At 43.1% G+C, this 17,831-nt stretch overlaps 2 protein-coding genes across 4 annotated transcripts in view; one reads left to right on the top strand and one right to left on the bottom strand.

Moving 5' to 3' along the window:
- Positions 1 to 17,831, top strand: part of THSD7B (thrombospondin type 1 domain containing 7B) — a 1,502,545-nt gene that overhangs the window by 106,115 nt on the left and 1,378,599 nt on the right. The window lies entirely within an intron of this gene.
- CXCR4 (C-X-C motif chemokine receptor 4) lies at positions 11,575 to 15,396 on the bottom strand. Of its 3 annotated transcripts, none has more exons than XM_037523289.1 (2): positions 15,271 to 15,396; positions 11,575 to 13,159 (listed from the first exon to the last, which is right to left on the bottom strand). In XM_037523289.1, exons 1-2 carry the CDS (start codon positions 15,283 to 15,285, stop codon positions 12,110 to 12,112), a joined length of 1,065 nt encoding a protein of 354 aa, XP_037379186.1. In that variant the 5' UTR covers positions 15,286 to 15,396; the 3' UTR covers positions 11,575 to 12,109. The 3 variants fall into 3 exon arrangements, with proteins under 3 accessions (XP_037379186.1, XP_037379187.1, XP_037379188.1); XM_037523290.2 differs by lacking the exon at positions 15,271 to 15,396 and adding an exon at positions 14,019 to 14,117; XM_037523291.2 differs by lacking the exon at positions 15,271 to 15,396 and adding an exon at positions 14,006 to 14,105.

Raw genomic sequence — 17,831 nt, forward strand, 5'->3', positions numbered from 1 at the left:
CATACAAATGGCTAATAGGCACATAAAAAATGTTCATCTCACTTATTGTCAGAGAAATGCAAATCAAAACTAGAATGAGATATCATCTCAGGTCTGTGAGAATGGCCCATATCAAAAATACCAGGAAAAATAAATATTGGCAAGGATGTGAGGGAAAAGGAACCCTATCACTCTAGTGGTGGGAATGTAGAATGGTCCAACCCCTATGGATGTTTCTAAATAGACTACAGATTGATCTACCATATGACCCAGCAATTCCATTCCTAGGTTACCTACCAGAAGAACACAAAAAACACTAATTCAAAAGGAAACTTGCACTCTCATGTTCATTGCTCAACTGTTTACAATGGCAAAGATATAGAAACAGCCTAAATGCCCCAAAACAGATGAATGGATTGAGAAGATATGGCATAGATATACAATGGAATACTACTCAGCTATCAAAAAGATTAACTCTTGCCATTTGTGCCAACATGGATAGAGCTGGAAGGGACAATGCTGAGCAAAATCAGTCGGAAGGAGAAAGACAAATACCAGATAATATCACTTATATGTGTAATATAGAAAAACAAAAGTGTCAGATAATGCCATACCAAAAAACTAATCCTTAAAAGCAAAATGTGGAATCCATTCAGCCAAGGGGTGGGGGGGTTGGAAGAAGGAGAGGGACGAGTACAAAGAAGGAAGGGAGCACAAGAGTCTGTGGTAATGGATTATAGATCCTTTGCTTGTGGGCACGCTTTGGCAACAATACCTGAAAGGGGGATTCTACACTTCTATAATGGAAATAATGATGTAAACCAGTATTAACTAAAAAAACAAAACAAAACCGCAATATGTTCCTATAAAAAATTGTTTTATTACTAGCCTGTAAGCATCCTTGGACCTAGGGCTTAGTTTCTATCAAATCCTGGAACTTGACACATAGTAGATCCTCAGCGTACATTTATTGAATGGTTGAATATATATATTAGGAACTATTTATTTTGCTTATATTAAATAGGAGACAAGAACAAGACATACTATAAGATCATTTTATATAGAGACTGTATTAGTTTGCTAATACAAAGCACCACAGACTGAGTGGTTTAACAATTGTCTTTTTTTTTTTTAATAGAGGCATGTTTTATTTATTTATTTATTTGTTTGTTTGTTTTTTGTTTATACATGCACTGGGTACAGTCAGAAGCGCGGGAGGGTGAGAGAATTCACCCGAGCCAGAGCAGGGAGCAGAGCAGGCAGGAGGACCCAAGTACACTGCTGAGGGGAGCAGCGGGCGGCAGGAGAGGTCTGCGCGCCATGTGGGACCCTCCTCCGGTGGCAAGGGAGCAGCCGGGGATCGAACCGGCGCCACAGAGGCTGCAGGCCGCTTCGCAACCCAACGCTCAACCGCTGCGCCACCAGGGAGGCCCCCAGACTGAGTGGTTTAAACAGAAATTTCTTTTCTCATAGTTCTAGAAGTTGGAATTCTGAGATCAAGGTTTGTCAGGGCTAAGTTCTTCCGAAGTTTCTCTTCGTTATAGATGACAAGGCTTTTTCTTCCATATGTGTCTGTGTCCTCATTTTTAATTCCAATAAGGGCACAGACATAATGGATTAGGACCCATGTTGGAGATCTCATCTAACTTACTTTCCTTTCCTAAGACTGTGTCTCTAACTGCAGTCCTATTCTGAAGTACTTGGAATTAGGACTTCAAAATGTGATTTTCTTCAGGGGTACAATTTAGCCCTTAACAGAGGTGCATAAAATTAGGCCTCCCTGGTGGTGGAGGGGTTAAGTCTCTGCTCTATCAAGCTATTGCCAGCCTCTGCAGCATGAGTTCGATCCTGGCCAGGAAGCTGACCCACATGGCACAGCAGACCTCTCCTGTCTCACCTGCTGCTCCCCTCAGCAGTGTGTTTCAGTAGATCCTCTTGCTCCCCACTCTGTCTCTGGTGAATCCTCTCATCACCTGCACCTCTGGCCTATACTCCAGTTCTTGTATGCATAAGTAAATAAAATAAATCTTTAAAAAAAATAAGTAACTCTTTGTTTTAAAATGTTTAACTTGAATGTTCATGGAAATAGAAATAAGGTGTACCAAAATAACATGAGAAATAAAAATGTTATGAAATAAGGTAAAGACATAATGCTGTTAACCAAATCTCTAATTTATAGGCAAAGGGTTATATAAGTATATCTAAAAAACAGACATTGAAGTATAAGACCAAATTTCCTTGGTAATTCCTGGGTGGACTGTAATAATACAAATAAATCATACATCATAAAAAAGAAACAAGTTACCACTCGTAAATAATATTATGGTTGAAAATACCAATGGAGATTTCTTTACCATATGGATTTAAAATATAAATCAAACCAGATAATATCTTTATCATCAAAATATGTTTTCTGAAGAAAATTGATATTCCCAGTAGGATAATCTGTTTCCCAGAATAATAATAAAAATTATTAAATTAGTATTAAAATATTGATTTGCATACTGGAAAATGTTAATTTCACTTTTAGTACTTGTTGTCTACTTAGATCCCTGAACCGTTCTCAAATAATAAAAGTAACAGACTTGTAGTATTCTCTCTACAAAAGTCTTTTTCTGCTATTTCCCTACCTCAGACCCTTGTATAATGTGACATCTTGTAAACCACCATTGTGTGTGCTACTATATTTTGGGGGCTTACTAGAATGAAGGAAGTTTTTCCCCAACATGACATTTCCTTTCTAATACAATACAAAAATGGAGCAGTTAGGGTCGACCACTTACACATTGTTCCCATTTCAAGCCCCACGGTATTGCCGTCATGTATGAATGCCTAACCCTTTCCGAGATTTCCTTTAAGGTTTCTAGTATGTTTATTTTCCTGTGGATTTTGAAAGACTTGACCTCTCTGGGAGAAGTTCTTTAAAAGGCCCCAGATCCATATCACCTCTACTAGAGCTTCAATGCACCAGCCTTGTAAAGAAGGTGCCATGACTGTGTATTGATTTGAAGTAATTTTGCTTAACGTAAACTCAGTCTGGCCTGTGGCTACTGCCACATGGTCCTAAATTTCATTCTTCTATACTTGTGGAATTTTGTAGACTGTTTCCTTGAGATCATGACTTTGGTTCAGAAATGGTAGGCTATAGCAAAGGCTCTACTGGGAATGTAATGTTAAGATTTCTGCCTCTAGTAAATTCTGCTACTAGATTTTAAATGCCTTGAGGGTAATATATATTCTTATTTCAAAAAATACTACAAATGTCTCGTTTAGCTCAGCAATTATTTATGGTAACTACGTGGGCCCTGAGCTGCTTTGAAAAAAAAAAAAAGCAATGAAGACTTTTGGGAAAAGACCAGGTTTTGACCTTGGAGTGGTTATAGCCTAGGTAGGAGCTTGTATACTTGTTTTCTTCCTACCCTATATCTTTAAAATAAGCTCATTATCATTTCATTATATTCATTATACTTAATTTGGAAAATACAGAGAAATCAAAATGAAAGAAATTTTTTAAAATCAACCAAAAAGTCTATGACTTTACTGCTAATAACATTTTAATGTTTTTCATATGCATAGACTTTATTTTTTTTAAGATTTATTTATTTATGCATACAAGAGCTGGGGGGGGGTACAGGCCAGAGGTGCAGGGGGGTGAGAGGATTCACCAGAGACAGAGTGGGGAACAGAACAGGCAAATAGACTGAGGTACACTGCTGAGGGGAGCAGTGGGCGAGTCAGGAGAGGTCTGCTGTGCCTTGTGGGTTGCTTCCTGGCTGGCGGGGGATCGAACTCATGCTGCAGAGGCTGGGGATTGCTTCATAGTGCTATGCTTAACCCCTTGTGCCACAGAGAGTCCCCTGCATAGACTTTATTTTTATTTATTTATCTTAAAAAATATTTATTTATTTATTTATACAAGCACTGGGTACAGTCAGAAGCGTGGGAGGGTGAGAAAATTCACCAGAGCCAGAGCGGGGAGCAGAGCAAGCGGAAGGACCGAAGTACACTGCTGAGGGGAGCAGCGGGCTGCAGAAGAGGTCTGCGGTTTATAATCAGATGTTATGCACAGTTTTGTAAACAGTTTTTTTCATTTCACACATCATAAACATTTTTCAGGAGCCTTTGTAAATATCATTGAAGACACTAGATAATATTCCTCTGTGTAGACTTGATAGCTTCTTTAATCTTCATTTGCTACCTGAGAATTAGGAGATTTCCGGTCTTTTGTTATTCTAAATGCAAAATTCAACTTTGTGCACAAAACATTTTTAATATTTAGGATAGTTTCCTGAAATTTAACGTCCAGAAATGGTCTCTCCATGTACAGGGGGATGACCATCAAAGCTTCCAGGGCATTTGCCAGGACTTTGGCAGGGTTTTTCTGGGTTTATACCTTACCAGCAGTGCTCAGTGATTGATGCCTAGCCCTCTCTGCACTTGATCTGAGACACTGTTACTTTGAAAATGCTTGTGAATTTGATAAAGAAGAGGCAGAGTATTGTTGTTTTGAGTTTTTATATATTGGTTGCCAGTGAAGTTGAACATTTCCTCATATTTTTGTTTATCAGTTTTATTTCCTCTTTTATGAGTTGGCACTCTGTGTCCTATCCCATTTTATTATTTCCCCACATCTCTTTTGTTTTCCTCTCCATACTGATAGAATTTCAGCTCAGCCAACCAGGGATTTGTCCCAGGGCTGTTTTAGCCCATGCAGCTTGTCTTCCTTTGCTTTGGATCATGGTGACCAAGTAGTCGCTTTTGTATTGTCCTACTGACATATCATAAAACCCACTTTAATACAGAAAGCACTTCACAGTATCTTCAGATCCTGGAGTCTTGTCTGAGACATAAGTAGATCATCTTACCTTGGGAAGAATGTTCTATAAAGTAATAAAATTCACTTGAAGACATTTTTAGTAAGAGTGGCAGCTCCTTGGAGGTTAATTTTGATATTCCCACAAGGCACCCAAAGACTAAAAGGAATTGCAGAATTATCCTCATTCCCCTCAGAGCTGGCATGAAGTCCAAAAAGCACTTTTTGCACCATTGGTTTTTTCTTGAATTTTTGTGGCTCATCTTGCAACTGTGAAACCCTATTCATCACTGCGGATTATAACTTTTTCTTTTGTCATATTTACTGACTGGTGAGTCACTGCCAAAAGTTGTGACTGCTGGTTGTCACTTTAGAGGATTGCAGTTCACACCTGAAGAAGGTTAGTCAACATACCTCAACAAGTTTTGTTAGTGAGCTATTGCTGCTCTAGCTGCAGGGAGTTATAAAAGTTGATGCGACTTTCGCCCACCCTCTGGAGACGAGAGTCATAGAACACAAAATTGTTTTTAAAAAAAAAGCAACCCGATTATCCCAGACCTTTCGTTCCTAAGTAATAGACTCAGTAAAGCAGCAGGACCTTGTCAACCAATATGGCACTAACCAGCACATAGACCACATTGAGGTCCTCCTACCTGTGAAAGCAAATTGCGAATGGTTTATAAGTGGTAGGTGCTTTATAAGTGGTAGGTGGTATATTTTTGCCAATAATTAAAAATTACTGGTTCACTGGGGTTCTTGGTGCCCTAAGCTTAATGAGTGCACGTTTGTATATTTAGAATTTTACTTATTATTCATGTTTATTCAATTTGTACTATATTTTAAGCATTCTCTAGACCAGGGGTCAGCAAACTACAGCCTGCAGGTTCCAGTTGTCCTGCCACCTGTTTTTTTACAGCCTAGGAGCAAAAAGTGGTTGTTACATTTTCATAAAATGTGTTTATTTGTGCTACCTTATATGCTGCAGATTTCGAGTGCTAGGAATTGAGCATGGAAAAGCTCACTCTGGACTGACTGGAACAGCAGAAGCTTGCCAAAGAAAGTGGGTGGGGCCCAAAATGATGGTCTTGATTTCCTTCCTCAGTCCTTAAGGCCTAGTAAGTTGTCTCCTATGAACAGAAGGTTGAATTTCTTTCCTGTATCTTATGGTTTGGCAGAATTTTTGTTCTTATCCTCATAATGTGAATAGACAGCTTCCCTAAATGGGAATCAGTGAAAGAAAGATTGGGGGTACTAAATAATAGGAAAATTGGGTAGGCCATTGGAAACTTTCATTATGTATCGTATAAGGAAGTTAGAAAAATCTAAGAGTCCTGAAGCTCACTTTCTATCAGGTCTAGAACATCAAAGGAGTACTTCTTCCACTACACTGTGAGAAAATTTCATACCTTTCTTGCTGCGGGTGTTGTTCAATAAAAGAATGCCTGAAAGGGGCTGGTTGTCACTTTAGAGGACTATACTGTGAGAAAATTTCATACCTTTCTTGCTGCAGGTGTTGTTCAATAAAAGAATGCCTGAAAGGGGCCTCTCTGGTGAAACAAGGGGTTAAGTCTCAGCACTATGAAGCTATAGGCAAGCAGCCACTATGGCATGAGTTCAATCCCTGCCTAGCCAGGGAGGTGACTCACATGGCACAGCAGACCTCTCCTGTCTGGCCTGCTGCTCCCCTCAGCAGTGTATTTCAGTCAATCCACCTGTTCTATTCTGCACTCTGTCTCTGGTGAATCCTCTCACCTTCCCCCTCCCCCACCTATGGCCCACATCCCAGTTCTTGTATGCATAAGTAAAATAAATCTTCAAAAAAAAAAATGTCTGAGAGAATAAGGGAAGGAAGTCAAGGCATACACAAACATTCATCAGAATGCTAAGAGTATGGTATACTCTCAGGGATAGAAATTTATGGGTGTTCCTCTGCTCATTTGGCAAATATGCATTGAGCTCCTGCTGTGTGTCAGATGCTGAAATTCATTTTATTTCAACTACTAATAGTGAAATCTTTTTAAAAAGTTTAATATCTGCTTTATTGCTTTGGAAAATACCAAAAAAGAGAAAAAAAAGAGAAATACCATAAAGAAAATAAAGCTTGTACTTTATTTGAGAAAAAGAAAAGTACTATTAGGTGAATGTCCAGTGTTAATCCATGAAAAGGATTGAAGAGCATGGAGGAATTTTTTTTTTTGTTTTTTTTTTTTTAGTTCATAGCTATTGTTCTGACTGACTAGAAAATAATGGGGTTACTATAGTTCCTCAGAAGGCACACTCTGGTGTTAGACTGCCTGGGTTCAAATTCAGGGCTTTCCATTCTGATGATGGATACATTTTGTCTTGGTTTCTCCATTTGTAAAACAGGCCCTATACATACTGTATATAGCTATTATGAAGATAAATGATTGTGGTACCTTGGCTTGTAGGAAACCCTTAAGATGAATGTTAGCTGTTTGTGTTATCACACAGGACTCAATCCATAGACAAGTTTGGACACAATCAAACTTGAGGATATGTCCTAGACCTTTGTGATTCTGTTTTAATGCCATTTACAGTATGCATAGTGGAAAGCACACAGCCCTTTTATTTGTAGGTTAACTTTTTTGGCTGCATTTTTTCCTGAAAATGGAGATAGCAGTATCCTAGTGATAGGGCTCTTGTAAGGATCACATGTATGAATGTGCCTGGAATTTAGTGAGCTCTCAATAAATATTACTTTTCTTCTGACAGAGTCAAATATGAGGAAGTAATTCCCTTTAATTAAGAGTGTTGATGAGCTGGGTTCTAGTTAATTGAACTGTAATATGTAAATCAACTTAATCATGGACTGGCTCTGCCAGATAAACACCCAGCACCTGGTATGGTTTGGTTGAGCACCTTTATTTGTTTGATTTTGAAAAACCCTTTCCCCTTCTGTAGCTTCTTCACATTATGGATCCCTTAACCCATTCTGCAAGCAGTTTGCATTTTCAGTTGAAGGAAAAATTTTCCAGAAAACTTTAGAAAATTTTAATTGTTGGTCTTAATAGGGTTGATTTAAGTGAATCCAAGTCAGTTGCAGACAATGGAACAATGGGCTGGTACCTCATCACTCCTTGTTTATTTTTCAAATAAAAGGGGGAAAATGGGAAGTGTTCCAAATTGAGTCACAGGCAGTGGTGAGGATAAATGAGTAAACATTGTGGTCTTTATAGAGACAGATACTGGGTGGGAACTAGAGAATCCTCAGCAGTCACCGTTGACCATTTATTTCCCTTAATGGGATGTCTTCCTGGCATGGCATGATAGAAGAAAATAAACAGGAAGATGTGTTCATAACAACAAAGTAACATGGAAATAAGAGTGGAAGAGAGTTGTGTGAATTGAGTAAGGTGGGAGGGAGTAAGAACTCATTGAAATGAGGGAGACCTAGTAAAAGAAGCCAAAGGGAGAACATTGAATCCTGTCCAATGATAATTTTATGTTATTTTGTGGAATTATATTGGTTGGGTGCATCTCTAGCTTAGTAATTCTTATTATCCCATTGACCTTTACCTTAAAAAAGTGTTCTCAGTCTTAAGCACTGTTGACACTTTGGGCTAGATAATGATTGTGGGGGCCTGCCCTGTGCATTGGAGGATGTTTAGCCACATCCCTGGCCTCTACCTACCCACCTATCCACCCCAGTATGATAATTCAGGTGTTTTCAAGATCTTACCAAATGTTGCAGGGGGAGAGGGCAAAATTACCCCTGTTGAGAACCACTGCTTTGAAAGGGTTTATTTCATCTCTTGAGGTTGCCTGAGGCAATAACATCCCTCTTAGGTTGTGCTTATGGGATGCTCGTAACTCCTGCCCCTTTTAGATTTCTCCAATATAGACTGGCTAAAACACATTGGCAGCCAAATGGAGACTTCCTCAAAGCAAGCTAGCTAAATCCCTATGACGCTGGCTTGCAATGCCACATTTCTAAGTGTTGCTGGAATTCCTGGATTATTTTCTAAGGTAATGTGAATTTTGTCTTCAGTGGTCCTTGCCCCTCCTAAATGATTACTACATGGGAATAATGACAATGTAGTTCTGTGTGTGTTGTCTTTATTTAACATCTGACAATAAGTAAGGAGGACGTCACAGATAAATTATTAAATAAAGCATAGGGCCTCCCTAGTGGTCTAAGGGTTAAGTCTCAGCGCTATCACCTCAACGGCCTGAGTTCAATCCCTGGCCAGGGAGCTAACCCACACATGGCACAGCAGATCTCTCTCCCGCTGCTCCCCTCAGCAGTGTATATCAGTAGATCTACCAGCTTTGCTCCCCACTCTCTCTGGGGAATCCTCTCATCCTCTGCAACGCTGGTCTACACCCTAGTTCTTCTAGGCAAAAATAAATGAATAAAAGCTTAAAAAAAAAAAAAAAACACCTGAAAGTTATTCTCTCAAAAGAGCGTCCCAGAATTATTATTTTAACATAGGCATAACCACAAAGGATCTGAGATGCCCATACTGGGGGGAGGTGAATTGCTAAGTGGTATTTTAGGAAAACAAAGACTTGGCAAGATAAAAACATCCACTTTCCTCTTTGGTTACAGCCTTTTTTTTTTTTTAAGATTTATTTTATTTATGCATACAAGAGCTAGGGTGTAGGCCAGTGGTGTGGGGGAGGTGGGTGAGAGGATTCACCAGAGACAGAGTGGGGAGCAGAACAGGTGGATTGACTGAATTACACTGCTGAGGGGAGCAGTGGGTGAGACAGGAGAGGTCTGCTGTGTCATGTGGATTAGCTCCCTGGCTGGGGATCTAACAAGTGCTGCAGATAGCTTCATAGTGCTGAGAACCCCTTGTGCCACCGGAGAGGCCCCCAGTTAATGTTATTAATAACTCAGATGTCTCATTTATACCATTATTGGTAACGTGCATATAATTTAAATATTTTAGCTTTCATTATACAACTGGGTCTACATTACTGACCTTTAAGGGCTTCATTCATAAGGGATGAGGAGAGGGAACAATCAGCTACTTCATGCAGGGGCAGGCCAGCTGAGTGGGTTTCCCAGCATTGTCAGACAAACCACGACACAGGGAACACTTCTGAGGCATTTGGAACAAGGCAGGGTCGGGACAGAGAATGATGAGGGAGAGCTTTGGGGTAGGGAGAGAGCCAAGGCTTTTTTTTCTTTTGAAAAAGATATCCCATCTTTGTTCCAAGGGAGAATGAAATATCCATTAAGACACTGACACTGGGAATTTTGTTTCGGCTCAGTTCCTTTTGTTGTGACTCCAGGGCAGTGGAGAGGAATTTGGGGTGATGAGGTATCAAGCCAAGATGAGAAAGAAAAGGAATTCCTTCCAAGGATTTCTTCTATTGTCTCCTTAAGAATAAATATTTATAGAGAAAGTTCAAGTGAAGTCTTTTTTACAATGGTCATGGCTTTAAGACTAAGCCTTTGAGAGAGTATGTGTAAAACTATGCTTAAATGAAGGGTGATCCAATTAGGTTTCCCAGAGAAAACCAAGAAACCTCAAGATAATTTCCTATCTAAAATCTAATTTTGTTTTCAAGTGGAATAGGAATACCACTCTGAATTATACCAGATCCATAGACTGCAGCAAAAATGTACAGCCAAATTGGATTCTATTTTAAGTAATTAAGTTATTTCCCTTCACAGGATCTATAATTTGCCTTCAACAAATGTGATTTGCTTCAGAAAGATAAGACATTGCAATTTTTCCTCCAAAATGGATTTTCTGTGCCAGAAACAATTACGAAAAGTAGACCAAATATTGCCTTAATTATATCCTAGTTACTATTGAGTGCATGCCTAGAGTGCTTGTTTCGTGTTCAAAAGTGAGATGGGTATGGTGGTTACTATAGTTTAGAAATTATCTTTAAATGGAGACCGGAGCTGAAATTTACTCAAGTCTGGGGCTTGCACAATGGTAGTGTCAGCAGCAATGGGTGATGTTAAGTAAGAGTCCAAAATCTTGTGCAAAATATGGGTAATGGGGAGCTTGCTTCAGTGAACCTTTCTTTTATGCTCTAAAGGCACCAATTTAACTTTTATCTGCTTGACTGAGCCCTTGAGGTGCAAGGTATTGCAATAGATTGTGTTGAGATTTGCATGGGAGATATTGCAAGAGGGGTATTTTTGTCATGGTTAACTTTATGAAGAAAACATTCACTTTTGGCTTATTTTCAATAACAGTTCATTTGACTTATGACCAGGTGTTCTTTCTGGGGGACCATAATGGGTAATGGTTAAGAGCAAGGGCTGAAATAATGAATGGAAACAACTCTTGGTATGTCCCCTTGAAAGTCCAAGTTGTGGAATGTCTCTGAATGAAAATGGAGTAATGATACTTACATTGAGATGATTACATGAGAAAAGCACCTAATGCCTGGCATAGTATGGACCAGGATTACACAAGGAAATAGTAGTAATAAAATCTAGAACATGGTATTGCATACTTCTTATTCTTAACACACTTGCATCCTTCAGGATGATTACCTTTTCATAGCAAGAGGTACTGGGGCTGGACATTTCTAAACTTCTGTGAGTTGAAAATGAGTATGATTTCAGATTTTGAAGTCACATTACCTGGTTTGAAATACTGGCTGTGCCACATTCTTTGGACCAAGTCACTTAGGCATTGTGGGGCTTGGTTTCCTGCTCTAAGAACGGTTAAGTAAACAGACCCAGAGCCTAGCAGTGTGGTGTAAGGGTTAAGGTAAAAACATTCTGAGTATATAACCTATGACAGATACCTGACATGCCAACAGAAACCAGAACATAACACTGTTACGTTTATTATGTACTTTTATTAACAACTAAATACAAGACTGTACATTACAGGTGCTGAAATCAACCCACCCATGAAAAAACAACAACCCAGCATTTCTATCACTTCAGGCTTTGGTTATAAGTGCCATCTCCTAAGGCGAAAATCAGATAGCGTAACCAATTTTAGAACAGGAAAAAGAAAAACCGTTCCATGAAATGGAGAGACTATTAATTCACGAACAGCAGAGGGTCATTTCTAGCCTTAAGTAATTGCTACATACTCTGGAATGTTTGGTTCTCTTTTCTACAATCCTATTATCAAACATATAGCAACTAAGAACTTGGCCACAGGTCCTGCCTAGACACTCTTCAATATGAAACAATATTTATATAAATAAATCAATTAAACCTCACAAAACTAAAAAACTAAAAAAATAAAAAACAAACACAAGAAAAAAATGCAACAGTCAATAAAAACTGTACAGTATTGGTCAGTCTTTTATATCCGAAAAAAAAAGTGTAACTTAAAAAGTTTTTTTAAGTCTTTTATATCAGTGTTAGCTGGAATGAAAACTTGAAGATTCGGACTCAGTTGAAACAGAAGAGTGTCCACCCCGCTTTCCCTTGGAGAGGATCTTGAGGCTGGACCCTCTGCTCACAGAGGTGAGTGCATGCTGGGCAGACGTTTTAAATTTGGCGCCCAGGAAGGCGTACAGAATGGGATTCAGGCAACAGTGGAAAAAGGCTAGGGCTTCAGTGATGGAAATCCACTTGTGCACAGTGTTCTGAAATTCACATCCTTGATTGATGATTTCCAGCAGGATGAAGGAGTCGATGCTGAGCCCAATGTAGTAGGGCAGCCAGCAGGCGAAGAAAGCCAGGATGAGGATAACTGTGGTCTTGAGGGCCTTACGCTTCTGATAGCCTTTGGAGTGTGATAGCTTGGATATGATAATGCAATAGCAGGACAGGATGACAATACCAGGCAGTATAAGGCCAACGACGATGTGCTGAAACTGAAAGACCACCACCCACAAGTCATTGGGGTAGAAACGGTCACAGATGTATTTGTTTTCCCCTTCCTGGATGTTGGCAAAGATGAGGTCAGGAATAGTCAACAGGAGAGCAGGAATCCAGACACCAACATAGACCACTTTTTCAGCCAACAGTTTCCTTGGCCTCTGACTGTTGGTGGCATGGACAATGGCCAGGTACCGGTCCAGACTGATGAAGGCCAAGATGAGGACACTGCTGTAGAGGTTGACTGTGTAAATGACATGGACTGCTTTGCATAGGAACTTCCCAAAGTACCAATTTGCCACAGCATCGACTGCCCAGAAGGGAAGTGTGAGGACAAACAGGAGGTCAGCCACGGACAGGTGCAGCCTGTACTTGTCTGTCATGCTTCTCAGTTTCTTCTGATAGCCCATGACCAGGATGACCAATCCATTGCCTATTATGCCAGTCAAGAAGATGATGGAGTAGACAGTGGGCAGAAAGATACGGTTGAAATGCGCATTTTCATCTCGGAAACAGGGTTCCTTCATGGAGTCATAGTCACCAGAACCCCCCAAGTCTTCCTCGGTGTAGTTATCTGAAGAATATATCTGCAAAAAAGGCAAGAGAACAGACATTCACTTTCAAGTTCTGCTTGCATTACTTGTATTACCAAAGTTTAAAAAAAAGTTTGTCCTATTTAAAAAAAAAGTATGAAACCCAATTCAGCTCCCCCCTTTCCAGGAAATTCTGCCACCGAAGTGGGCGGTGGGGGAGAGGGCACAAGAGAATTATGGAATCCCACAACCCTCCTTTCTCGACTTTCCCCATAGCCACTTCATTATATCCCTCTTTGGTAGAGCCAATTACAAAATTCTTTGTTTGGAACAAAAGGGCGCCGAGATTCTGAAGGTTTCAAACGTCTCGCTAACTTCAGCCCCGCCCACTAGAGGGAAGAAAAAATAACCCTAAGGAGAAGGGAAAAAAAAAAAAAACAAACCCAAAACACAAAGAGGCCACTCCTAGGTGGCGGGGCGGGCGGGCCGGGGCGGGGCGGGAGGTGGGGGGGGGGTAAAAGAGGGGGGTAGACTCTCATTCTGAGGAGATGGGTTTAACTTTCAGCGTGAAGATTCGCGAGGACAGAGGAGAGGGGAGAAGGAACACCCGCGAGGGGTTCCAAAGACTCCCTCTCCTAACGCACTGTTTTCCCCACGCTTTTCCAAACAAAAACTGTTCTGCGCAACAAGCAACCTGTAGTGGGGAAGGAGAACGCGGCCATAAAGTGAAGTCCTTTGGTACTGGGGGTACTGGGCTGGGGTGTCAGAGGTGGGCACCCTCTCCCTCCGGTTGGCGCTCCTTAGGGGCGTGGGTTTCTTGCCAAATCCGTGCGCTTCACGCATTTGGGACGTTAGGGAACGCAACATTTTCCTGGGAGGGGAAGGTCACGGGGTACGCACCCGTGGTCCTCACCCCAAGTTTCATTTCCTCACTCTCCCGGCTCGCTTCCCATCCCGCGCCTGATCCAGTAAGACGGGGTGGCGGGCTGCGGCAGGCCTCCAGGCGCAGCGCGCGCCGGGGGTCGGGCGGTGGCGTTGCGCCTCGCTCAACCTCTGCACACCACGCCCACCTCCGGCCGCCAGCGGCTCGCGGTTCGGGCCCCGCGGCAAGCCGGCCTCTGTACCGCAGGGTGCAGGGGAAAGATTGGGCGGCTCCTCGCGTGCGCCTTTGAATTGCGCGCCGCTGGGGGAAAGGGTTTCAAGAGGCTCCAGGAAACCACCGACGGTTTAACGGCGCAATTGGGCTCGGCGAGAGCCCAACGGTCTCCTCACTTGCACCTGCCAGTCGGTGCCGCGGCGTCCCGCGGCCAGGTGCTGTCCTACCCACTGAATCCGCACCCAGCCCCCTGCTGCGCAACCTTGGGCTGCTGCTGCGCGGTTCCTGCCTATCCTCCTTAGACCTCAGCATCACCCCAAACTTCAGAACCCGGGGGCCTACTCCCCGCCCTTCCGAGGTCGTGCGTCTCCTCCCTTCATCCCCAAAGCGCGCGCGCTGCTCTCAGCGACCACCCGGCTACCTCCAAGGCTCACACCACTCAGGCGAGCCGCACCGCTAGTTTACCCATCTTTCCCGCCCGCTGCTGTGTCCGAGCACAGGCACAGCTCCGCGGGTCGCGCGCGCAACTTAGCGAACCTGAGCACCACTGCAAGGATGGTCCCCAGGTGCCTTTGCTCGAAGTCAACCAGGGGACAGTCTCCCGCCGGGCACTCAGCCCCGGCGTGCTGCCCTCCACTTTAAGTTCAGATATTGGAATTCGCCCCAAAGAAACTCCCGCTCCCGGTCCTAAGAGAACCGCCGTCTGAGTCCCGGGGCAGCGCGCGCGCCTTCTCTGCACTTGTGCACAGAATGTTCTCATGTTTGCAAACAGCCTGCAAGCCCGACGCGCGCCACGACTCAAGGGGGAGACAGTTCATAAAGCCACCGAAACGGTCGCCCCAATCTTTTTCGCCTCTGCTTTCAGAGAGAAAAAAAAAAAAAGGATTCCAACCCACACCCCTCCTCACGTCCGTTCCAAGGAGCCAGCGCACGAAAACTCCTTCCCAAGCCCCTTCTCCAGGGCGCGGCACATTCAAGGGTCCGGTCGCGTCCAAAGACTCGGAGGGGCTGCGCTGCTAAATTCAGGTGTTTGTATGTTTAAGAAAAAGCAGGTTGAAAATGGACTTACACGGAACCCGTCCATGGTAAACTCTTGCTCTCCAGCCACGGTGGCTTCCCGAGCACCCAAGTCCAAGTGGTCACTTTGCTACCTGCTGCCGCAACCAACAGACTGAAGTTTTTGGCCCAAGCAGTACTTTTATAAAAACAGGATCGTCGCGTGACGCATGCGCCGCGCGAAAGGGCGGGCGGGGCCGGGAGGAGGAAGGCAGGGCGGGTGGGGTGGCAGGGTGGGCTGGGGGGAGGGGGCAGACTGGCGGGCGCGCGGGAGTGACAAGGCATAAGCACCAGCGGCCCCTGGGGTAAGCCGGGGGAGCTCCTGTGCGGCTGCTGTTTGCTTGGGGTATCCCGTGAGTCTCCAGCTGGGGAGGGCATCCCAGAGCCTCTCCCCAACTTAAGAAAGCAGCCTTGCACCGGAGGGAGATGGGAACTGCCGGCGACCGGCGCGTCCCCATATGGCGCTTCTATCCTCGCTCAAGTGGATGGAATTCCAGACCCGGGAATGTCAAATGGAGACCCCAAGGCCCAGAAATGGGAGGTGACCTTTCCGAGGAACACAACCAGCAGGCGGCAATACTGGGAGTGGGTCCAGTATCTGACATCTACTTACTCCCTGTTCTTCTAGCACAGGCAGCCCATGCAAAACATAAAGTAAATATCCCTTCTTCAGAGCTCAACTCTATTGATTCATGCACATCCACAGCAGTGGTACCAGGGTCAGTCATAGACGATCAGGAAACACGTTGTGAAGGAAAGATGATTTGCCATAATTCTGGAGACTGTGCTGGAAAAGTATGACACATTCGAGAACAGTGCTTTTTAAAAAATAATGAAAGTGTGGCTTTATAAGAGATTTAACCAATACTACTTTCTTCTTCTTCTTCTTTTTTTGGTCACATCACGAGTTACTTTCACCGAACCACTCACTCATTCTCACAACACCCCGCGTGTGTTACCATTACAGAAAAGCATTGAGTCGACAGATATTAACTGAGGGCCGGCTGAACGCCAGGCACGATTCTAGGCGCTGAGGATACAGTGGTGAACCAGACAACAAGCTCTCCACGCTGGAGAACAGGCAGCAGGTACACGGATGAAATGCCAGGGTGCCCGGGGATTCCAAGTCGGGCTTGAACCCAAAAATTCGGGCCTTACATCCGGTGTCTTCCATTACTCAATACGGAGCACAAGCCTTAGCACAGACAAGAAATTAGGTACAAGAGCTGGGCGTGGTGCAGATGAGGGCAGCCTGCGTTTAAGAAGAGTTTGCTTCGCGCGCCTAAACAGTGCTTTCCAGTCTCGCGCCACTTCCCGCCCGCGCAGGGCTGGGTGGGGCGCCTGGGGAGTGCTGGGCGGGGCGGGGCGCAGCAATAGTGAGACCGCAGGTTTAGTCAATAAGGGACCGAGGTGTGAGCCGGCGCCCGCAAGAGTAACGATTTGCGCTGCCGCACTTATCCCAGACGCCCGGTACCTCGGGACACTCCCCAGAAGAGGACTTGTCCGTCTTTCTTCCAGATAAAACACTTTAGTCTGGAGGTGTTCCCGAGGTAGTCCGGAGTCTGGGAACCTTTTCTTTACAGCGCATAATTTCCCTCTTTTGTTTGGGTCTCCTTCGGTCAAGTTTGTCCTCATCTACTGAAAGCTGATAGTGGGATCAGTAAATGGGATTCTTAGAAACTGACGATTTAGGACATGCTAATCACTAGACAGAATCAGTCATAATATCCTATTATGTGGGATTTTAGAAAACTTCAAAATACTTTTACTTTTATTCAATCATTAAGCCGGATCTTCACATTTTCGTAAGGTAGGTGGAACAGGCATCCTATTCGTTAAAGGACCAAAATTTTTAGACTAGTTACATGCCTTGTCTTTCAGGAAGCTTGCGTGGCAGATCAAAATGTTTTGACCCAGAATATCAGCTGCATTGTTCCTCAAAATTCTCCTTCACAGTGGCTGAAAACCTGAAATATGGAATCCCCTGTACCTGCACTAGAAGGAAGAGAGACTAAATCTGGAGTAAAATGATTTGCTCAATAAACATTTGTTGGTTATTTGCAGACAAAAGGAAGCTCCTTCCTTTATCTGAGGACTCCTTTAGAATCCTTTTAGGTTTATCTGCTAAAAAGAAGCAGATAATTAAGAGAACAATGAAATGCTATTTAGTGACTATCAAATTAGACGCCCCCCAAAAAAATTCTTTTCCAAGGTAATACTCAGGATTTGACTAGACAGGCCATCTCTCCCTTGTGACTGGTGGGAACATCCTCTCTGGAAAGCACTTTGTATTCAGCTGGGACCTTAGAAAAGTAATTCTACCTGTAGAAAGTTATCCAAATTTAGACACAGGAATTATGACTTAAAGGTACGGTAGTCGAGGAAGCATTTATAATAGTGAAATGTCTGAACAGTGAGTGTCACTGTTAGTGGAATAGTTGAGTAGATTTTGGTGCAGCTATACATGGAATTCCATGTGGTCATTGCAAGTGTTTGTGATGAATGTTTAATGGTATGAGAAAATGCATATGGGTGAAAAAAAGGCAAAAGAATTTGCAAAAAAAAAAAAAAAAC

This window comes from Talpa occidentalis, unplaced genomic scaffold (genome assembly GCF_014898055.3).
Source record: "Talpa occidentalis isolate TD23 unplaced genomic scaffold, MPIMG_talOcc4v2.1 talOcc4.3, whole genome shotgun sequence".
In the NCBI taxonomy this organism is placed as follows: domain Eukaryota; kingdom Metazoa; phylum Chordata; class Mammalia; order Eulipotyphla; family Talpidae; genus Talpa; species Talpa occidentalis.